Source organism: Prunus dulcis, chromosome 8, assembly GCF_902201215.1.
Source record: "Prunus dulcis chromosome 8, ALMONDv2, whole genome shotgun sequence".
Lineage (NCBI taxonomy): Eukaryota > Viridiplantae > Streptophyta > Magnoliopsida > Rosales > Rosaceae > Prunus > Prunus dulcis.
In genome coordinates this window covers 14357869-14377740 of record NC_047657.1, presented here as the reverse complement: position 1 = coordinate 14377740, position 19872 = coordinate 14357869, and the positions used below count along the sequence as shown (strand labels likewise).

Here is a 19872-nt window from a genome sequence, read left to right as displayed (position 1 = left end):
TTTCTTAAAGTGTCCTTAAAAATATATCATTCAATACACTACATGATCTGTAATTTCCATCATATCCAAAGAAAATAAAAAATTATTTATTCAATTAAACAAATACATATTGACCCAGCAGCCACCTTTCTGACATATTATTCTAAGTCATAATAATATGCTGTACTTTGTTTACAGAATCAGAGAAGTTATTTTCTTCCTCCCTACCTTTTTCTGTTTTTAATTAACACTACAAGTTGTCACCCCCCTGTTTGGCACCCATGGTTTTTAAAACCCAGGAAAAATATATATTGACCTTGCATTGCATGGCTGAAATGTTAATAATTTGCACTAAAAATATCATCCATCTCACACCTTACCAACCCCTCTCTTGACTACATCAAGTCTTACTTGGAGAACTCACTCACTCACTTACCATGGACATAAAATCTTGTACTGCTTAGCTCCAAAAATCCAAGACCTCCAAACATTGACAATCTGAGATTCATATTTTGCCACTACATGATGGAAAATTGTCCTTAAATTTCCTATGCATTCATATACAAATGATTTACTTTGTCTTCTTCTAATTTGGCCTAGTAAACAACCCCTTTACAATGGTGGGCGCATGACTTTTCCACGTTTCTATCACAAAAATTTACTATGCCGAAAAACAGTTTTTGAACTGTGGCTCACTCTATATAAAGGCGCCAAGTTTAGTCTCAGCACAAACTCAAACACTTTGCACCTGGAAAAAACTTAAATTCAGAGAGTGCCACCATAATCTTCTTCAACCCTTTTTGCACCAATCTTTGGAAATGGTTTACCAGAATATTTTTGGTGCAGTCATAGCTTCACTGCTGGGGTTTGCTTTCTTGTACAGACTAAGAGGGAAGAAGAAAGCCAGAGCTTTAGTGAAGACTGATCAGAATGGGAACTCTTTGAAGAGCTCTGAAAATGGAATTTGTGAGGCGAAGATAAGTGCAAGTACGGATATTATCATTGTTGGTGCTGGGGTTGTTGGTTCGGCGCTTGCTTACACTCTTGGGAAGGTGACATTCTCTAACTCCCTTAGGGGCTCATGCCTGTTTCTATATTGGTTTGAATTTGATACATAACTTGTTGAGGTTTAAGGTTTTATGGAATTCAATGGTTAAACTTTTATGTGTTCAAGATCAGGATGGTCATTAAGTTCATGAAAAGTATGTAATAAATAGTTTCATTTTTGTATGGGATTCTATTTCTGCTTGATTTGGAAGAAATAATAAGAACTAAAGAAGACTTTGAGATCTGTTTGGGGTCTCCCAGATCAGCTGAATTTGGATAATTTGGAAAATATTTTAATAAAATTTTGTTAGCTTGTATGTATTAACATCAAGATTGAGATTGCAATTTCACTGTTCTAAATGATCATGTCCTGTCTTTGTTCCTCAAATTTTCTTGGTTTGGGCCTAATGATAAATGGGATACAGATCTTATATATTACAGTGTTGCAGACCAAAAAATATAATGTAATGTTTCGTTTACAATGTCTGCGTATTGCAGGAAGGGCGCCGAGTGCATGTGATTGAAAGAGACTTGGCTGAGCCAGATAGAATCGTTGGTGAACTTCTACAACCAGGGGGCTACCTGAAATTAATTGAGTTGGGCCTTGAGGGTAAGCAAGGAGTTCAGGCATATAGCACTTATAATTCCTGCAAGTTCTAAATTAGTTGAACTTTCTTTCTCATTTTCATCTTTGAATTTAGGCTAATTGCTTATATGCCTTTTTGGTTGAAGATTGTGTGAGTGAGATTGATGCTCAGCGGGTTTTGGGATATGCTCTTTACAAGGATGGGAAAAGTACCAAGTTGCCATATCCTTTGGAAAACTTCCATCCAGATGTGGCTGGGAGAAGCTTTCACCATGGGCGTTTCATTCAAAGGATGCGTCAAAAAGCTTCATCTCTTCCCAAGTATTCTTCCTCCCTTTAAATGCTTTCAAACTATTCTGCTTTCACTAGGCTGGCCATGTGTTTTGTGATCCAAAAGCTGTAGAGAACTTGAAAACGTGGAGGTTTCTCTCTGCTTGATGCTTCAGTCATTTCTTTTAAGTACTGTTATAACATGATTTTTGGTATGTCAAACTTTCTATCAAGAGTTTTACATACTCTGCTGGAAATCTAATTCCTGTCCATTTTTTTAAAAAAAAAATTTCAACATCAGTGTAAGATTGGAACAAGGAACAGTGACATCTTTGCTTGAGGAAAAAGGTACTATCAAGGGGGTGCAGTATAAATCCAAGGGTGGTGACCTAGAACTCACTGCACATGCTCCTCTCACGATAGTATGCGATGGATGCTGCTCAAACCTGCGGCGCTCTCTCTGCGATCCTAAGGTGAAGATAACATGCCAATCTTGTAAAATAACAAAAACAAGAAAGAATAATTGATTGAGATACACATGAACTCTTGAAAAGCAATTCATTTTCATTTTATTTCTGCAGGTTGATATTCCTTCTTGTTTTGTTGGTTTGGTTCTGGAGAATTGCCAACTTCCATACGCAAACCATGGGCATGTAATTTTGGCAGATCCTTCACCGATACTGTTTTATCCTATCAGCAGCACAGAGATTCGGTGTCTGGTTGATGTACCAGGCCAAAAAGTACCTTCCATTTCTGGTGGTGAAATGGCTCACTACTTGAAAACCAAAGTGGCACCCCAGGTATGTAAATTGTATTTCAGTCTGTTTTGGAATAAAACTATTTGGACCACATTTACTGACCATTTTGCAAGGTGACCAGTAAATGTGATATAAATACCAACCCTCTTTTTTATGATGTCTAAGGGGTAAATTGAATACCTCAGGTTCCTCCTGAGATGTATGCTGCTTTCATGGTTGCTACTGATAAAGGAAACATAAAATCCATGCCCAATAGGAGCATGCCTGCTGCTCCTCATCCTACGCCTGGTGCCCTTCTAATGGGGGATGCTGTCAACATGAGGCATCCTTTAACTGGAGGAGGCATGACTGTGGCTCTATCAGACATTGTTGTTCTGAGGAACCTTCTGAGACCTCTGCACAATCTGAATGATGCACCTGCCCTTTGCAAATACCTTGAATCCTTCTATACCCTTCGCAAGGTAAGCCTCCTATGCCCACCATGCATTTCAATAAGAAAGTACTTAAAAGTACTTAATTTGGTTTGGGGCAGCCTGTGGCTTCTACCATAAACACATTGGCAGGTGCACTATACAAGGTGTTCTGTGCATCCCCTGACCCGGCAAGGAAGGAAATGCGCCAAGCATGCTTTGACTACTTGAGCCTCGGAGGGGTCTTCTCAAACGGACCTCTGGCGATTCTCTCCGGTCTAAACCCTCATCCATTGAGCTTGGTTCTTCACTTCTTTGCTGTGGCTGTCTATGCTGTTGGGCGCTTGTTGATTCCATTTCCTTCACCCAAACGCATGTGGGTTGGAGCTAGACTAATTTTGGTGTGTAAATATCTCCATTCATTGTGACTTTTAGTTGCATCTAACAATGCCCTTCTTATAATTATTTTGATTTTTCTCAATCATTTGCAGGGTGCATCAGGGATCATATTCCCCATAATCAACTCTGAAGGAGTAAGACAAATGTTCTTCCCTGTGACAGTTGTATCATATTACAGAGCTCCTCCGGTTAATTAATTGACAAGATTAACACAAAGATATGTTTTAGCACAGCTTTAGGAATGCAGATTCTTCTATGTAACAATTTCAGCTGGTCATCCATGCTTGAAGAAAAGAAAACAGTGTACCGAGAACAAATCATTCTTAGCACCCTATGCTCTCTTCACTTCTTGATGTTGACTTGCAATTCAAAATAAATGACTGACTCCCTCCAAGTTGGGACATTGAAGATTTGTACACATACACCTGCAAAAATGGACCAAATCATCCAATGATTGGAGCAGACATGGAAAAAAAGAAAAATGTAAAAGATATTTATATATATGCATCTGTGTAGACATATACCGATATTAGTTTTACTTTTTATGTGTTGTTGAAGTCTTGAAGAGACAATAACAATTAAATTAAATTCAGAGGGTGACACTATGCCACTATCATCTTCATTACTCATTTTGCACCATCACCTTCACATTATTTTACTTTTTTAATTGTTACGTTTACTAGCATCTATAGAATGGTGTTGTCATACAACGATGGGGGGGGTCATGTTTTCAATGAAGACTCAAAACGTGACTCCTTGCAAAACTCTGTGAATGCAAGGTACCTGCAACCAGACATAGGTGAAACCCCAGCACCAACAACGGACATTAGCATTGTTGGTGCTGGGGTTGTTGGTTCAGCACTCTCTTACACTATTGAGAAGGTCACATTCTCTCACTCAATAACATAAGGGTTCTACCTATATTTAAGATAATGGTTAAATTTTATTAATCTACAGAATCTGGTATTTAGTCAATATTTTGTCGATACTTTTATCGATAACTCTATATTGTAAATTAGTATTTGGTACTAATCAATCCCTCCCCGTCATTTTAATTATTATTTTAGGATGTAGAAACGGTTTAGATAGTAGGTCCATTTATAATGGTGATCATTTACAACATCAGGTTATATACTGCAGGATGGGCGCCAAGTGCATGTGATTGAAACAGACTTGACTGAGCCAGATAGAATTGTTGGTGAGCTGCTACAACACCCAGGCCTGCCGATGGCAAGGTTAGGGATACATCATTTGGACACGTGGAGCACCCACATCACATGTCTACAGTCCCACATCGAAACTCTACACAACATGCACACCTCCTAAGACCTATAAAAAGGGGACGAGTCCCAAAATGGAGGTAACTAGAACTTTCGGCATACTTGTCATCGCTCTGTCTAGATTGTTTACTAACTTCGTACTTACTTAAGCATCAGAAAATCTTCGGCCGGTATCACACCGGTACCCTAGGTCTTACCGAACATGTCCTCGTCTTGCAGATCGAGCACATTATCGAGGCCCAGAGCACTCCGAAGGCTCAGACATCACTAAGTTGAGCCCAAAAGTGCCGAACCACTTTTTCGCGTCAACAAATACAAAATATATATTACTGATCAATACTAAGAAACTTTCAATAATATTGAAAAGAACAACAAACAAATAAAAAGAGGGATTTAACGGCGCTTATTAAAAGGTTTGGGCATAGCTAGCGCAAAGGTCATAAACGGCGCTTATTAAAAGGTTTGGGCACAGCTAACACAAAAGGAGAGCCTATATATAGTATTGAAATAAACCTCAATTCTTCCCCCTAAAACTCGTAAAACCTTCTAGGGATTTTGATTTGAAAATCTCTCTCTGTCTCTCGCTTTGTTTCTCTCACTCTCACTCTCTACGAATGGCTAGAATCTCTGAACTGATGCGTGCTGATCATCGCATCAACGATCTCCATCCTCACCTATGCCAGTCAGCACGTGATGTTCGACATTGTGCAAGAATATGGAAAACCACGTCGGTTTAACCATCACGCAAGACATTGAAGTGGAAGCAGCAATATAATTCAAGAAAGCAAGAATGGAGTGGAGGCCTGTCAAAGTTTGGGTCGACACTACCAATCCAGAGGAGAATCGCTGCATGAAGAGAAAGCTCCTCCGCCCCGGCCTCAAGTGCACTGAATTTCTGGTGGCCATTGATTTTGTCGCAAGCCATCCCACTTTTACAGCCTATGTGGATTTCTTTGCTGCAAAGAAATCAGCTGCTCGCTCACTCCAAGAAGCCAAACAGGAGAAGGCTGACATCTCTATCCACCTCCAATCAGCAGTGTGGGTTATGATGACGAGCAAAACGGAGCGGGATTACTTTCTCGATGTCAATCTTGACCAGGGGTTGAATGACCAGCGCCGAATTCACGTTCATATGGTAGAGATTCAGCGAGTTGAAGCATCTGAGATTTGTTTGGTTGCAATTGCTGCCAGGCTAACTTCAGCTATGGATGAGTAAGTCCTTAGGGTTTATCCAATTCGGATGACATGTTAATCGAACGGCACAAACACAAATTGGTGACCCTTGGAATACCTGGACGGTGTCTCATACAAAAAAACCAAGCCTCCCAAAAGAACCCCGGCTCCTTTGTTCCCACAAATACGCCGAATGGCACCTTACGAACAAACCAAATTAGTCTTTCTTGTGGCAATCCACGCGTATCGAAAGAAAAAGCAAGTCCAAACTAAGAATACCTCTCAACTAGGAACTTGGGGGACTCTTATTTATACTAGAATCAACGGCCAATAAGAGCAGGACACGTGGACAAAAGAGATCATGGGCAAGGTAGCCTTCGACACCCAAGCCTGCAGATGGCAAAGTTAGGGATACATCCAGATGGCAAAGTTAGGGATACATCATTTGGCCACGTGGAGCACCCACAGCACATGTCTACAGTTTCACATCGAAACTCTACACAACATGCACACCTCCTGAGATGCTCGACTGAGGAGGACAATTCCAATGAGTTGATCGAAAAAATAGACAGAGCCCACCCTCCCCACAGCTCTCTTTGCGTTGGAACTTTACACGATTTGCCGTGGTGAACAAGGTGTCAGGGAGAGGAGAGAGTTGAATAAAAGAGTTAAAATACAATTCTCAAACAAACAAAAAAAGTTTAAATACATTTTGCGTGAGTTGGCATGCCACGTCACTTACTTGGATGTTGGCGGTTGTAACATGAAAGGGCCATTTAAAATTGCACCACATGGTATGTATAGTGTGCATCACATAGAGAGGATAAATTAAAAAAAAAAAAAAAAAAACTTCTCGACCTACTTGTGAACTGTGGCTCTATCAAAAATTGTTCTTCTAAGAATCTTCTAAGACCTATGCACAATCTGAATGATGCGCCTGCCCTTTGAAAATACCTCGAAACCTACGCAAGGTTTAGCAAACCCTACGCCTATTTAGCTAATGTTTCAATGCAAAGTCCGATGTCTTCGTCGGCACATTCGCACCACACGGGAGAGTGGCTCTGATACCATTCTGTCACGTCTCGGGATCGATTCCGCTGTAGCACAATATTGTTCACTTTGGGCTCCTCTCTCTGCCCTCACGGTTTTGTTTCTGGGAGCTCACGAGCAACTTCCCAATAGGTCACCATCCTGGGATTGCTCTAGCCCGAACTCGCTTAACTTCGGAGTTCCCATGACTCCAAAGACACTGAGCTCCCAAAAAGCCTCGTGCTAGATGGAGGTGGGCATGTACATATAAGGCATATTACCCCATCTTCGTTAGTCGATGTGGAATGTTACAATCCCAATGTATATTTTTATTTCTAGAAAAACTATAGAAACAGTAAGTGTCCATTTGACATTGCTTATTTGGGGTGATAAGTGATTTAAAAAAAAAAAAAATTGGGAAGCCCAGCCCATTTGGTAAACTATGAGAAAATCACTTATTGTTTAAAATTGTTGTGAGAGAAAGCTATAAAGGAAAATAGATAATGAGGTACTTTTATTTTCTGATTATACAGGAATCAGTTTCGATGAGGCATTGAGTTTAATGATTATGCCAGAATCATTTTCTGATTAACCATGAATCAGTACTAACAACATTTTTAACAAAAAGTTTACCAAAAGCCAAACAGCTTTATCTCACAGCTGATTTCTCTCATAGCAAATCTGACATCGATTATTTTCACAGCACAACAATGTTAAACTGGCCAGTACCCAAACAAAACTTGATCCTTAGATTTTAAGCTAATAACTTTAGCTAGCCCACCCATTGAAAAATTCTTGATTCCGCTTTATATGTGACTATGTTCGATGAGTCGATGTATGTATTGTATATATTTATATTATATTACGCTTATGTGTGAATTAATAACATTACGTGTTTACATGCGAAAACTTCACTTTAAATAATTCGATTTGGAATAACCTCAAACCCAAAATAAAGTATAGTTTGCGTTAGGGGTGGGCATTTGAACCGCAAAACCGTAAAACCGAACCAAACCAATCCGGAAAAAACCGAAAAAAACCGTGTTGACCAAAAAAGTCAAAAACCGAGAAAAATCCAAACCGAACCGGTTCAGACCGGTTCTGGTTCCGGTTTTCCATCCTAAGGAACCGGTCCAATCCGAACCGGTCCAATAGAATTAATTTATATATTTTTTAAATATTATATATATTTATATTTGAAATTATATACATTTTCATACCTGTCAAATTTTGATTGGGTGTGTATGCTGCTACCATAGGTAGCGCACACACAGGATTACACCAAATTCAGATTGGGTTTTTTCATTCTTCGTTCTTTCCTCTCCTCCCTCCCATTTCGTTTCATACTCAGCCAGCCGCCAGCCACCAGCCACCGATTCCAAACCTCTCTCTCAACCAGCATGTCACAGTCACACCCCTCTCTGCCGCCGCTCTTCTCTTAGCCTCTCTCAGTCGTTGCAGGTCAGATTCTCTCTCTATCTCTCTCCTTTTTAGTTTGATGTTCGCATTGTGATTCCATGAACTAGTTCAGTGTAAAACTTCTTCCCAGATTAAAAAAAGCACTTTCCATAATCACTCCCCTCTCAAGCGAGAAAAGCACAACACTGTAATGACTTGGACAGATTATTAAAGCTTGCAGATTTTTCGTCTCTCTTTGTACTGAAAACTTATAAACTGGCATTGATACAAAGTATTAGAAAAGAGCCCCCCACCCAAAAAGAAACATACTTGATCTTTAGGCAAATCAATGAGCCAAAGCTCTGTGGAGTCGGTCACAGTGAAATCGACAAGTGCTTCTTTAGTATTTTCTTGAAAATCTGGTGGAAGTTTGTAACCTTCGTCCTTAGCATCTGCATCCATTTTTCCTGCCTCCGTCTACCTCCCAGCTCAGTTCACAAACTCACGCAGTGCCTCTGCAAATAAAAGAAGAAGTAAAAACAATATAAGAGATGCAAATTTGATATGGCCTTATTGGTATGATTTTAATAATCTTGATTACGTTAAATTGATTTTCTTTTAATTTATTTATACTATTTGCTGCTTTGTCTATTGCTGGAATGATGTAGGGAGAGAACAGAGATAAAATGTTAAACCTTTCTACAACTGTTGTCTCAATTCGGATCCTGTTATAGTTAGAAGCCAATATAAATTTGAAGTTGTGCTTTGTATTGTATGTTGCTTTCAATTTTTTGGTTTGCTAATTAAGCAAAAATTACAATGGATCCTAGATGCATTTTCAGTTCTTACTCAACTATTTTGGAACCATTGATGGTCTGCTTATTGATTTTGTAGTTCATGTATAGGGGTTCATTGTTGATGCAAAGTTATTTATTTATTTGCTTTTCTGGGTTTGTTGTCTTACTCCAAATGTTTGCAGTTAATAGACATCAACAAATGCAAGATCTTAAGTTTTAAAAGCTAAGAACTAAATTGAACTTCGTAAGGCATTGTGTTGATATTCTGCATATTGTTGGGCATATTGCAGAGTATGTAAGAGCAGAGTATGTGTTTGGTGCTTCTGCTCAATGGTTTTGGCTGTTGGGCATATTGTTGTGGCATATAGAACAAGTTGCAGAGAAAGAAGGAAGCTTTGGGTTTACAAAATTGACATTGAAGCTGTAAGTCTTTGCTCTCCTTTTCTCTTATGAAATCGTATCAGTTTGGGATTTGGTTTTTTCACTTTAATTGGGAGATATCGAAATACTTAACTCAAGGGGCAAATTTATGCTCCCACCTAATTGTTTTTAATCTTGCAACAAAGGAAAAAAAAAAAAGTAGAATCACTCGCAAAATTCTTTGACTCCTAAGATTGTGGAGGCCTTAATTTGCTCTCAAAATTGGTTAAGGTCGGATGACATATCCTCTTTACAATATGAGCCAACAATTCAAGAGATGGAGTTCTATGAATCGATTGAATTAGGTATGTCTTTGTAATTTTATATGTGCTTTATTAATGTATTATATAATATGTATGTTGGACTAATGTTTTAATGTGTTTATGTTTTTTTATGTAGATATTATGAGTTCATCCACACCTAGCACCATAGCTCCAACTACTTTTCAATGTTAGGAGGAATTTAATTTGGGTTGTAATGTATATTTGGTTGAATTTGGGTTGTATTTGGCTAGTAATTTATTTTGGAACTTATTTTGTTGAAGTTTGATTTAATTTGGGTTGTAATTTATATGTTGAAGTTGGATTGAATTTGGATTGTATTTTTGTTGAAGTTGGATTCATTTTGATGATTTTTGTTGAAGTTGGATTCATTTGAATTTGGATTGTATTTTTGTTGAAGTTGGATTCATTTTGATGTGTTGAAAGCTTGATGGAACCTCAAATTTGGGGTATGTTAGTATATAAATACATTTTGGGCAGATTTGTTAAAATTTAAATTATATAAAATAAAATAAAAAACCGGAACCGCAGGAACCGAACCGGAACTCGACAGGTCCGGTTTGGTTCGGATTTCTGTATGGATGTTGAGCAGAACCGGTCCAAACCGAACCGGTTTGCACTATCGGATCAGGTTCCATTTTTTCCCCAAAACCGGTCCAAACCGAACCGTGCCCAGCCCTAGTTTGCGTGAACTACTCTTTGACTGATTTAATTTCACCTACTAGCAAAAATAATGAAGCTGTGATTTAACACAACTAATGGGATGGATGTTATATGAATTGTTAAAGAATTATCAACTAATGGGCTTGGATCCAAATTTTGACCAGGATTAAAACGTGAATTGGATCAGATTGGATCCGAATTTGTACTCGGGTCAAAACGGGCGGTTCAACATGGCCGTTGTAAGTTGTGAACTCTCGGTGGCTCTCTTAAACCCCCACCCAAGTGAGGTTTTAGAACAGTTCCGCCATAGCTAAAGCTACAAGACCTAATTTCGTTCTCAAATTCTCAATCTAAATGGAACAAACCCAACAGTTGCTATCGAAATCAGACTTATCGGAGCCATCAGAATCCTCTTCACAGGCAATGATGTCAGTGACCCTTGGTAGAGCAATGACCGCTCTGCTCTCCGCTCGCCCCAGAAAGCTAAACGACTCCATTTCTCGACTCTCCCCTCACCCCCTCAACTCAATCGGTCACATCTCCATTTCAGCTTCTCTCGATGACTCCCTGCGGTTCTTGCACACGTACCTAAACGACGCCGCTGAGAAGAACGAGCCCCTCCACGAAATTCTCATCCCCATGCTTGAAAATGTACCCAATTTCATTTTTCTTCGCATTTTTCAATCGTTCACAATGCAATTGCTTTTGGTTTTCTCAAAATTTTAAATTTTTTGTTATTATTTCCAAATTCAGTCATTGCGGTACAAGGACACGAAGAACGGTGGCCAATCCATGGTGCTTTTGAACTGGCTTTTTCAAGACGATTTTCTCTTCCGAGCTATTGCAACGGACTTGGCTAAAGTTATTTCGACGAAAGATGATCGCTTTATAGCTCTTGGCTGGTGTACCCTTGTGCGTGCTCTTTTGGACCACGAGACTGCTATGACCCAGTTTCCCATGAATGGTAAGAAAGCCTAATTTGGAGTTTTCAAAGTGAAATTAGTTTGAAAGCCGTTGCTTTAATTATCTTTAACAGAGGAATTTGAGATTTTACCGCTTGAAATGACAGGAATAATGGAGAGGTACAGTGATTTGTTGAAGATGCTCTCTTCGTGTATTCCGTACCTGTCGCATATTGTCGAAAAAGGAAGGTATTTGATTACCAGATGCAAATTGAGTGCACATCTTGTATGGTTTTTGTTATATGACTTATGTTTTGGCTTACTTGTCATATTCAGATTTATAAGGATTTGAATATCATGCATGTCGTGTTTGAAATAGTTTTAATGTCTTGTATAACAAAATTAGGCAAAAAAATTTAATGTATTATGTGACAAATCACAACAAATGCAATGCTTATTTTTTGGTTTTATTTGGTCGTATTTTCGGCCTCTTGTTTTTGTAGCACTTTGCAGGAAGGACATGAACTGCCATCTCGGCTTGCTATCTCTGCTGCTGATTGTTTTTTAGCTCTCACAGAAGCATTGACAAAAAATGCAAAGGTTGCAAGTAACAAGCCCAAATTGTCAGATTCAAATGCACCAAAACGACAGCTTACTTTAGTGGCCATTGACAGTGGAGATAAGAAAGCAAAACCAGTTTCTGAATCTTTAGTAACCTCACATATGGAAATGGAATATATACTCTGGGATCATTTAGAGGAACTTATTTGTCTCGTGCAGAAACTCCTTGCTGTAAGTTCTTGACTTTGTTACATTTATATATTCAAACACCTCAAATCTCAAACTTTTAATTTGATGATGTTGCTATTTTTCAAAATTAGTTGAATAATTAGTATGCACATCCCTATTAGGTATAAATTGTAAAAACTAGGATTTTCTATCAGCAGCAGCTCATATATTCTTTTACCAAATATTTCCTTGTAGTTTTAGAAGCAATATTTACATATTTATGATTAGTCTTGGTCTCACTATTTCTGTATTATATGTAACTTGTTTCAAACATGAACGTTGTTACATTTTGTCACCTACTCTACTCCAGTGGAGCAGGAAAAGCCGATCTTTACATGCCAAAGGATTGGAGCAAGTGCTTCAGTGGTTACGGGAGATAAAAGGGCATTATCGCCACTTTGAAGTTAAGGCAGGTCCTCTACCCATTCTTTTTTATTAAATATCACACCTCTAATGGTGTCTAATTTTTTTATGGGTCATGGCTTCCTTGTTTGTAACATGAAAGACAGGTTCGAAGGTTATCAAGAGTGGAGCATTGCTACTGTCTTCTTGTTGGAAGCATTATGGCAAGCTAATGCACTTGGAAGATCAGAAATTTTCTCATCATTACAAAGAATTATTGGACCAATACTTAGCAGGCATACAGGTTATATTTTCTCAGCATTACAAACAGCTAACTTCATTAATATAATCCAGGACTATGTGAACTTGACTTTTAATTATTTTAAATTGCAAAATAATAAGAACTGTTGTTTGTTACGGTATATTTTTAAATTCTCATGCTGGGCTATGATTTCTTCCACTTTTTGGGTGCGTCAACATCTCTCTTTTAACGTGAATTTTTATTCACTTGTACTTGATGCAATCGTTAACTTTCTGATAAGAAAAACATATGCAGCTTTATGCCGGAGGGCATCCTGAGAATAAGGATGGTGGTGCAGAGACCAGAAAGTTTTTCCTAAATTGTTTATGCCTTCTATTGGGGCGTTTTGACCGCAAGAAATTTGAGACCATAGTATCAGAATACGGGATAAGGATATCACATGCTCTTTTACCACAGGTATTAATTCTTGCATCCAATCTTCGTATAATACTCATAAGGATAACTAAGATTGATTCTTTAATACCCATAATATTGTTGTTGCCATTGGAAGGCCCTGTTTTTGTTGTCATTTTACTAACATTAATATTTTATTACATTATGAAGCTCCGTTCTTGTGATGATGATGTGGTAGACGGGATTGTTTGCATACTCAAAGCAGTCATTTTTAAGCCACAATCATCTGGAAGCAGTCTCACTGACACCAGAGAGGTGGATGCTATGCTACCATTGCTGATTCACCTTCTAGATGAACGGGATGGCACAGCTAGAGCTGTTGTTATGCTTATAGCAGAATACTGTTTGATGTATTTACTTCTTTTTATCCTTTGGTGCTTGGAAGCTCAAATCAAATATATTATCTCTCCATTTGTTTTTGGGTACCTGATTGTCAATTTGGTGTAAATGGTTTACCAGGAGCAAAGACAGTCATTGCTTAAAAGAAGTTCTGGAGCGCCTTACTTCTGGAAATGTTCAACAGAGGACGAATGCCCTTGATGTTATATCAGAACTCATTTGTATGTCGTCAGATTCAAAGGACAAACTTTCCCAGTTATCATGGTATGCAAAATGCTCCATCAGCTTTTATTATTGTGTCATATTATGGTGATTTCACCATTCTGCCCTTCTTTATCTTTTCCCTATGATAATTGCAGGCAAGATATTGCAAACCATTTGCTTGAGCGTCTTGAAGATGAAGAAATTGCAATTCGGAAACAAACATCCACTTTGCTTCCAATGATTGGTTCGTTTACGGTTTAAATTGTTTCATGCCAAATCTCATTTGACATTTTCCAGATCTTTGCTATATACTCTTTTAAACCATAGTAAACTGCAAATCCAAGCTGTGAAGGAAAATTATTTTGACTAGGCATAAACTGCTTGGTGCATAATGGCATTTGGTGGCTTGTTTTTCTTCATGAATTATTATCTTTTTATTTTGATAAATGGAATAGTTATAATATGATTAAAATAGTTTTAGGTAGATATTATTTATCATCCACTAAAATTCTGGGGTTGCAGCATTTCAACACTTTAAATAAATAAATAAAATATAAGATTAGTTTGTGGGAAGAGCATGAGCCAAAAACTTAGCTCTTCCCTTTATATTTTAGTATGGATCTTTTTTTTCTCTTTCATCTTCTTTGAGTAAAAGTGATATCCACTGTAACTTCTTTAGCACTGCCATTAGCAGTAAATATTGACATTTTGATTTCAGTACTTTGCATTGATGAATTACACATACCTGTTCTTGCAGATCCTTCATTAGTTTTGCCTTCTTTAGTTCATCTAATTTACTCATCGGATGAAAGATTGCAATCAAGTGCAAGTGATGCCTGTGTTGGGATGCTCAAATATCATAGCCAGAATGCTGAAGTTATATGTATGCTGCTTGACTGTCTTAGGTATTTACCTTTTCATTTCATTGTTTTCTCCTTCTGTTCTCAAAGTTTAATTTGTTTATCTTGCTATGAATACGTCTGTTGAAAACTTTGTTTCTTTTTTTCGGGTTTGGGTTAGAGAAATGTCTATTGAGCTGAAGCTGCTAATTATGAATATATTCAACAGCAGATAACAGTTTTTCCATTTATTATTTATTCTTGTTTGCAGCACCCTCAGCCAAAGCATAGATCTTCAGAACACTGCAGGGGTTGTAGGTATGTAACTGTTTTGATGTCACCACTTGCCAGATGACATCCTTCACTGTGCTGAACTTGTATATGCATCTTTTCCCTCTCATTGCATAACCAAATTTGTGTCTTTTATGTCTTATATCCACTATTCTTTAATTATCTATATGATGATGTCTGAACTATAATGTTCAAATGACTTACAACAATAGAGCAAATTTTAGATGGGAGAAATTAAACCGTAAAGATCTTAATTTTCTTCGCTTTCTTTCATTTCTTTAAAGACCAAATGGAATAATGAGTATAGCAAGTAACTTTAAATCTAACATAAATTCTGCATCCTTAGAACACGGTTCTTCTACATCATACACTGACAGAGTTTCTTTTGGATGCTAAATATTAAATGCTTTTTGTCTGTTTTCAGTTGTGTATATTTTTGTGTGAACATATATTTCCTTTACGCTTTTTTTTATTTATTTTATTTATTTTTTTCTTGTGGATTTTAAATGGACCGAAGATTTGGAAGTTCGTAATAGTAATGAGGTAGTTTTGAAGCTTAGTTTTGCTTTCCTCTTCCATTTTTGTGGTGAGCAACTGAGCATCAAGTATTCATAGTTAAAATTTATAATTGATTAATTCTATTATTGCCAAATATTATTTCGAAATTGAGCTCTTCCATTTGCAACTTGCAGGATCGAAATTTGATAGTGATCGAGTGCTTAGGCTGATCCCAGACTGGTCTAAAAGTGTAAGATTGATTTTACCACAATATGTTTTATATCTCTTTCATGCTTTTTAAATGAAACCTCAAATTTTGTCATTTCGTCATTTGCTTCTTACAAAGTTTCAGCTGGATGATCCTTTTGTTATCTATTGAATTATCTCAGGTTCAAAGCTGGGATGTCTTGATCGGACTGTTGATTGAGAAAATGTTTGCAGAGCCATCAAATGCAACAATTGTCAAGTTTTTGAGTTATATAAGTGAGCACTTGGCAGAAGCTGCTGATGCAGTCCTCTCTTGTGTTCTATTGCATGCTAAGCGACGGGAAGAGTAAGTACATTATGTTATATAGCATTTATCAAATATAAGGCTCGTATCCTTATTAATAGTTAGCCGTCTGTAGTTTATACTAGTACCTAGTGATTATACAGTGACTTCCTGTATCTGTCTTTCTCTTTACTTTTCAGCTTATTTGAAGACTTTGTTCAACTTTCTATGCTAAAATTTTCTTCTTTAATTTGTTCTGTCCTTTCTCTCTTTCAGGATTGATGAAAACAGCTTTTCTGGACAGGAGTGTCAAACCTATAGAAGTGATGACTCTGAAAAAATGCAGCAGACTCTTTTTGAACACCTTTGCCCACTACTCATAATTAGGATGCTTCCACTGAGAGTCTTTAATGACCTTAATTCATCTATAGTGTATGGACAACTTTTCAATCAAGGCATTTTTCACGGTATACTCTCTCCATCTCCATATTAAACAAGTTTGCTGATTTGAAAACCTAAGAGGTATATGGTTTCTGGTTTGTGTGTGTGTGTGTGTGTGTGTGTGTGTGTGTGTGTGAGAGAGAGAGAGAGAGAGAGAGAGAGAGAGAGAGAGAGAGAGAGATCTGATCTGTCTCTCTACAAACAACTGGTGGATTGTCAATTTAGAAGCAACAATATATGGAAGAAGGATTGGATGCTTGCATGTAATGGTTTAGCAACTGTAAAGTATTTGTTTTAGGAATCCTTGATTTGAAGATGCATGTATTTGTGCTCATTTTACAAACATGTACATTCTGTCAATCTGTCCAAACTGGTTTCAACAACATTGACGCATGTTAGTCAGTAGTTAGTACAGATCTCTTACCACATTGTGAAATTCAGTTATGTAAAATCATAATTACTATTTTTCCAATAGCTGCATGATTTTTGTGAAACATCTATAAAAATTCTCTAGACGTACTTCTGGTTTTAACCTATTTCTGTTTAATTTCAGACTGTGGAGATATCAATGCCATCAGTGAGGATTGTGTTACCATTCTTCTTTTGAAAAGGTTAGTCCATCAATGTTAGAAAGATTCATTCATATGACTGGAATGTCTTCTTCTTTTTTTATTCTGGTTACATTTTTATTTCAGGACATTTTGTGAGTTTGAATTCAACGATGTACGGAAACTTGCTGCTGAGCTCTGTGGGCGTCTTCATCCCAAAGTATATAACAGTGACTTTTATTACCTACTCTTTATTATGACTGTATCTCTCATTACATGTTCCAGGAAGACTGATTTGTGCCTTCATGGATATATATATTCTCAAATAAGGTTTTCAACTTGGTTATGTGATGATATGCATGTTAGCATCCATAAACAATCTAGTCAGAGCTTTAAAATGTGAGTCCTCTGTGGATCGCAACTGCAGTTTCTGCTTGTTATGCTAGCATGGCTTTAACATTAAGCGAGCAAAGCATTTATCTCTGTGGAACTACACGAGTACACTTTTATGCTTTTCTTATCAGTTATGTAAGATTTTCTTTCAACTGGACTAGCAGCCATTGGTCTAAAGCAGTGCCAATGCTACTATATCAGGATTCCAAATCTATCAATGTGTGCTACCAACTAGCAAATAAGTATGTGACCGAATTTTTTTTTAAAAATGTATTGGCACTATCGCTTGTCTATCTACCTGCCTACTTCTCTGTTAACTTCCACACTGACCATTAAAGAAGCTCATTGTTGTTTCTTGTAATTAGTCAGTATGGTTATTTATATGATTTCAACTCTAAAATAAATTGGGTTATGAACATATAGATTGGATGTGCCAACTTATAGTGTTAGCTAAGATCCATTTGGGAATCCATCTGCTTATCAGAAAGAATTCTCTGATTTTGGTTATTGGTCTGTTAGTTTTGTACTGTCAATTGTGTTTCATCCATTTTCAATGCTCAAGAATGATTCCAGAATGTTTGCTCATCAGCTTGCATTTCATTTTTCCATAAAGGATATCAACTATACCCACGCATCTTATTTGTGGTAGCAATTACAAATTAAAATCTACCTCCAATGTGATTGTGGAAGTTAAGAAGTTGAATTCATGTATCCATATGAAACATTGTATATGAAGAAGATGAACAAGTTAGTACTTCGGTATTAGGTTATTGCTTTCTAATTTCTTGTTTATTGTGCTTCTGTATGTGTTGTACTGGATAAAATACCAATATTTTAATCTGTACCTGCCATTTCATATTGTAGGTGCTAATTCCAGTTGTCAGCTCCCAGCTAGAAATTGCTACAGGTTCTCGGGATATACTAAAGATTAAAGCTTGTCTGTTTTCAGTTTGCACTTCCCTTGTGGTAATTGTTTTATATGGTCAACATCTTGGCAGAGTTTTGTGCTTTATTCTTCTGCCACGACCTCAGGCATCTTTTGTTTTATTTGCATTGATCTAATGTTGAGGTTCCTGTCATGGATAGGTCAGAGGCAGGGAATCACTTTCTCATCCTTTAATGCTCAAAATCAGAAAAACATTGGAGACAATGCTTTTATGGCCTTCTGTTGATGGGGATGAAGGTGTGTGAATAAGTAAAGTTTCTCAAACACCTATCAATTTTGTTTCTATTGGTTAAGTTTGATGCTGATAGGTTTCTATCCCCTCAGTATCTAAAGCACAGCATGGGTGCATTGATTCCCTGGCACTGATGATATGTGCTGAGCTGCAAGATCCAGAATCATTTAGCATTGTTGGGAAGAAAGGTGATCTTGGTTATTGCATTATCCTTAGTATGAACTTAAATTTTGTAGGGCACATGTGACTTTTATGATCCATAATGCAGGTGATGCTTCATCAGGAAACTCTGTCCTCACCTGTGTGATCAATAAACTTATACAAGATAACCACCAGCCTGTTTTATCATCCAACTTGGATGATGTGAAATGCTCGTCTGAGGTGCCAGTTCCACTCTCATTTTATATGTGCATGGCTAATGTTCTCATCAGTGCTTGCCAAAAGATATTGGACTCTGGAAAAAAGCCTTTTGTTCGAAAAACTCTTCCTTGTCTCATCCATTCTGTTAAGGTATTTTGATTATTTATTTCACTATCAGTAGATTATCATGTTATCAAAATCTGTTGTGGCTCATAAAGTCATGCTTTGTCTCATTTCATTCTTAAATGTGCTGTCAAATACTGCAGGTCATGACGAACTCAGAGATAAGAGCTGCATGCATTCAGGTTCTCTTTTCATCCGTGTACCATCTGAAATCTACAGTTCTTCCTTACTCAGCTGATCTTCTTGAAGTCTCATTTAAAGCTCTTAGAAAAGGATCAGAGAAGGTATTGAGCGCTGTTTTGATATATTAGTTACTGTCTCTATGCCTTGGCATTTGTAAACACCCAATTTCTGAACTAATGGCCCATATTGTTCTTCAGGAAAGGATGGCAGGTGCAAAGCTATTGGGGTCTCTTATGGCTAGTGATGATGCAATCTTAGAAACTATATCAGGAGGATTAGTAGAAGCAAGATCCATACTGTCAAGTATATCTTCGACAGATCCTTCAGTCGAGCTACGGCAAGTCTGCGGAAAGTTGCTAGCATGCCTAATCTCTTGAGATGATGCCTAGCAGAGTACAGCATAAGTTTATCTGCTTCATTTTTCATTTTGGGTGATGTACAGGTGTATAGTTACTTTTGCTGTATTTAAATTGACAAGTTTTCGTGATGATAGTTGTATAAATGTGCAAATAGGTTGCAAAGCAAAAGTAGGATGGTTTTTAGGACTCAAGTTCATTAGAAATTTCTAGTATATTACGAAGGAGAATTAGGATGGTTTCAAGACATTTGTATCAGCACAAAATTTAGATTCTCTCATTGTGATGGTTATCTTTGACTGCTAATTCAAATAATCTTCTGGCATTTTAAGTATTACTCATTGTCTTTAAGATTTTAGTAATTAAGCTCCAAAATGTGTTAAACTTTTGG

General features: G+C 37.4%; 2 protein-coding genes and 1 long non-coding RNA gene across 5 annotated transcripts; all 3 read left to right on the top strand.

The window, feature by feature from the left end:
- Positions 1 to 135: 135 nt before the first annotated feature.
- Positions 136 to 4074, top strand: LOC117636805 (squalene monooxygenase SE1-like). 2 transcript variants are annotated; one of them, XM_034371477.1, is made up of 8 exons: positions 136 to 1031; positions 1525 to 1636; positions 1759 to 1933; positions 2184 to 2355; positions 2464 to 2682; positions 2826 to 3101; positions 3173 to 3451; positions 3542 to 4074. In XM_034371477.1, the coding sequence occupies exons 1-8, from the start codon at positions 798 to 800 to the stop codon at positions 3644 to 3646; spliced, it is 1572 nt and encodes a 523-aa protein (XP_034227368.1). In that variant the 5' UTR covers positions 136 to 797; the 3' UTR covers positions 3647 to 4074. The 2 variants fall into 2 exon arrangements, with proteins under 2 accessions (XP_034227368.1, XP_034227369.1); XM_034371478.1 differs by lacking the exon at positions 3542 to 4074 and having other exon boundaries at positions 189 to 1031; positions 3204 to 3386.
- Positions 4075 to 9471: 5397 nt separating this feature from the next.
- Positions 9472 to 10136, top strand: LOC117638789. Its single transcript, XR_004587307.1, has 2 exons — positions 9472 to 9549; positions 9946 to 10136. It is a non-coding gene; the product is annotated as an uncharacterized LOC117638789 (long non-coding RNA).
- A 613-nt stretch (positions 10137 to 10749) lies between these two features.
- On the top strand, positions 10750 to 19815 carry LOC117636409. 2 transcript variants are annotated; one of them, XM_034370891.1, is made up of 23 exons: positions 10750 to 11141; positions 11244 to 11454; positions 11560 to 11641; positions 11896 to 12184; positions 12492 to 12584; positions 12687 to 12827; positions 13080 to 13241; positions 13389 to 13588; positions 13698 to 13841; positions 13937 to 14025; positions 14539 to 14686; positions 14892 to 14938; positions 15604 to 15659; positions 15799 to 15962; positions 16176 to 16366; positions 16894 to 16951; positions 17036 to 17108; positions 18146 to 18247; positions 18368 to 18464; positions 18552 to 18647; positions 18728 to 18969; positions 19086 to 19226; positions 19323 to 19815. In XM_034370891.1, the coding sequence occupies exons 1-23, from the start codon at positions 10845 to 10847 to the stop codon at positions 19500 to 19502; spliced, it is 3303 nt and encodes a 1100-aa protein (XP_034226782.1). In that variant the 5' UTR covers positions 10750 to 10844; the 3' UTR covers positions 19503 to 19815. The 2 variants fall into 2 exon arrangements, with proteins under 2 accessions (XP_034226782.1, XP_034226781.1); XM_034370890.1 differs by having other exon boundaries at positions 12492 to 12590.
- Positions 19816 to 19872: the final 57 nt, after the last annotated feature.

Excerpts from the sequence above, each read along its gene's own strand:
- LOC117636805 (XM_034371477.1), top strand. The coding sequence starts at position 798 with ATGGTTTACCAGAATATTTTTGGTGCAGTCATAGCTTCACTGCTGGGG. Across the intron at positions 3,102-3,172 it reads CCTTCTATACCCTTCGCAAG|CCTGTGGCTTCTACCATAAA; the intron begins GTAAGCCTCCTA and ends GGTTTGGGGCAG. Across the intron at positions 3,452-3,541 it reads TTGGAGCTAGACTAATTTTG|GGTGCATCAGGGATCATATT; the intron begins GTGTGTAAATAT and ends AATCATTTGCAG.
- LOC117636409 (XM_034370890.1), top strand. The coding sequence starts at position 10,845 with ATGGAACAAACCCAACAGTTGCTATCGAAATCAGACTTATCGGAGCCA. Across the intron at positions 12,185-12,491 it reads TCGTGCAGAAACTCCTTGCT|TGGAGCAGGAAAAGCCGATC; the intron begins GTAAGTTCTTGA and ends ACTCTACTCCAG. Across the intron at positions 13,589-13,697 it reads ATAGCAGAATACTGTTTGAT|GAGCAAAGACAGTCATTGCT; the intron begins GTATTTACTTCT and ends ATGGTTTACCAG.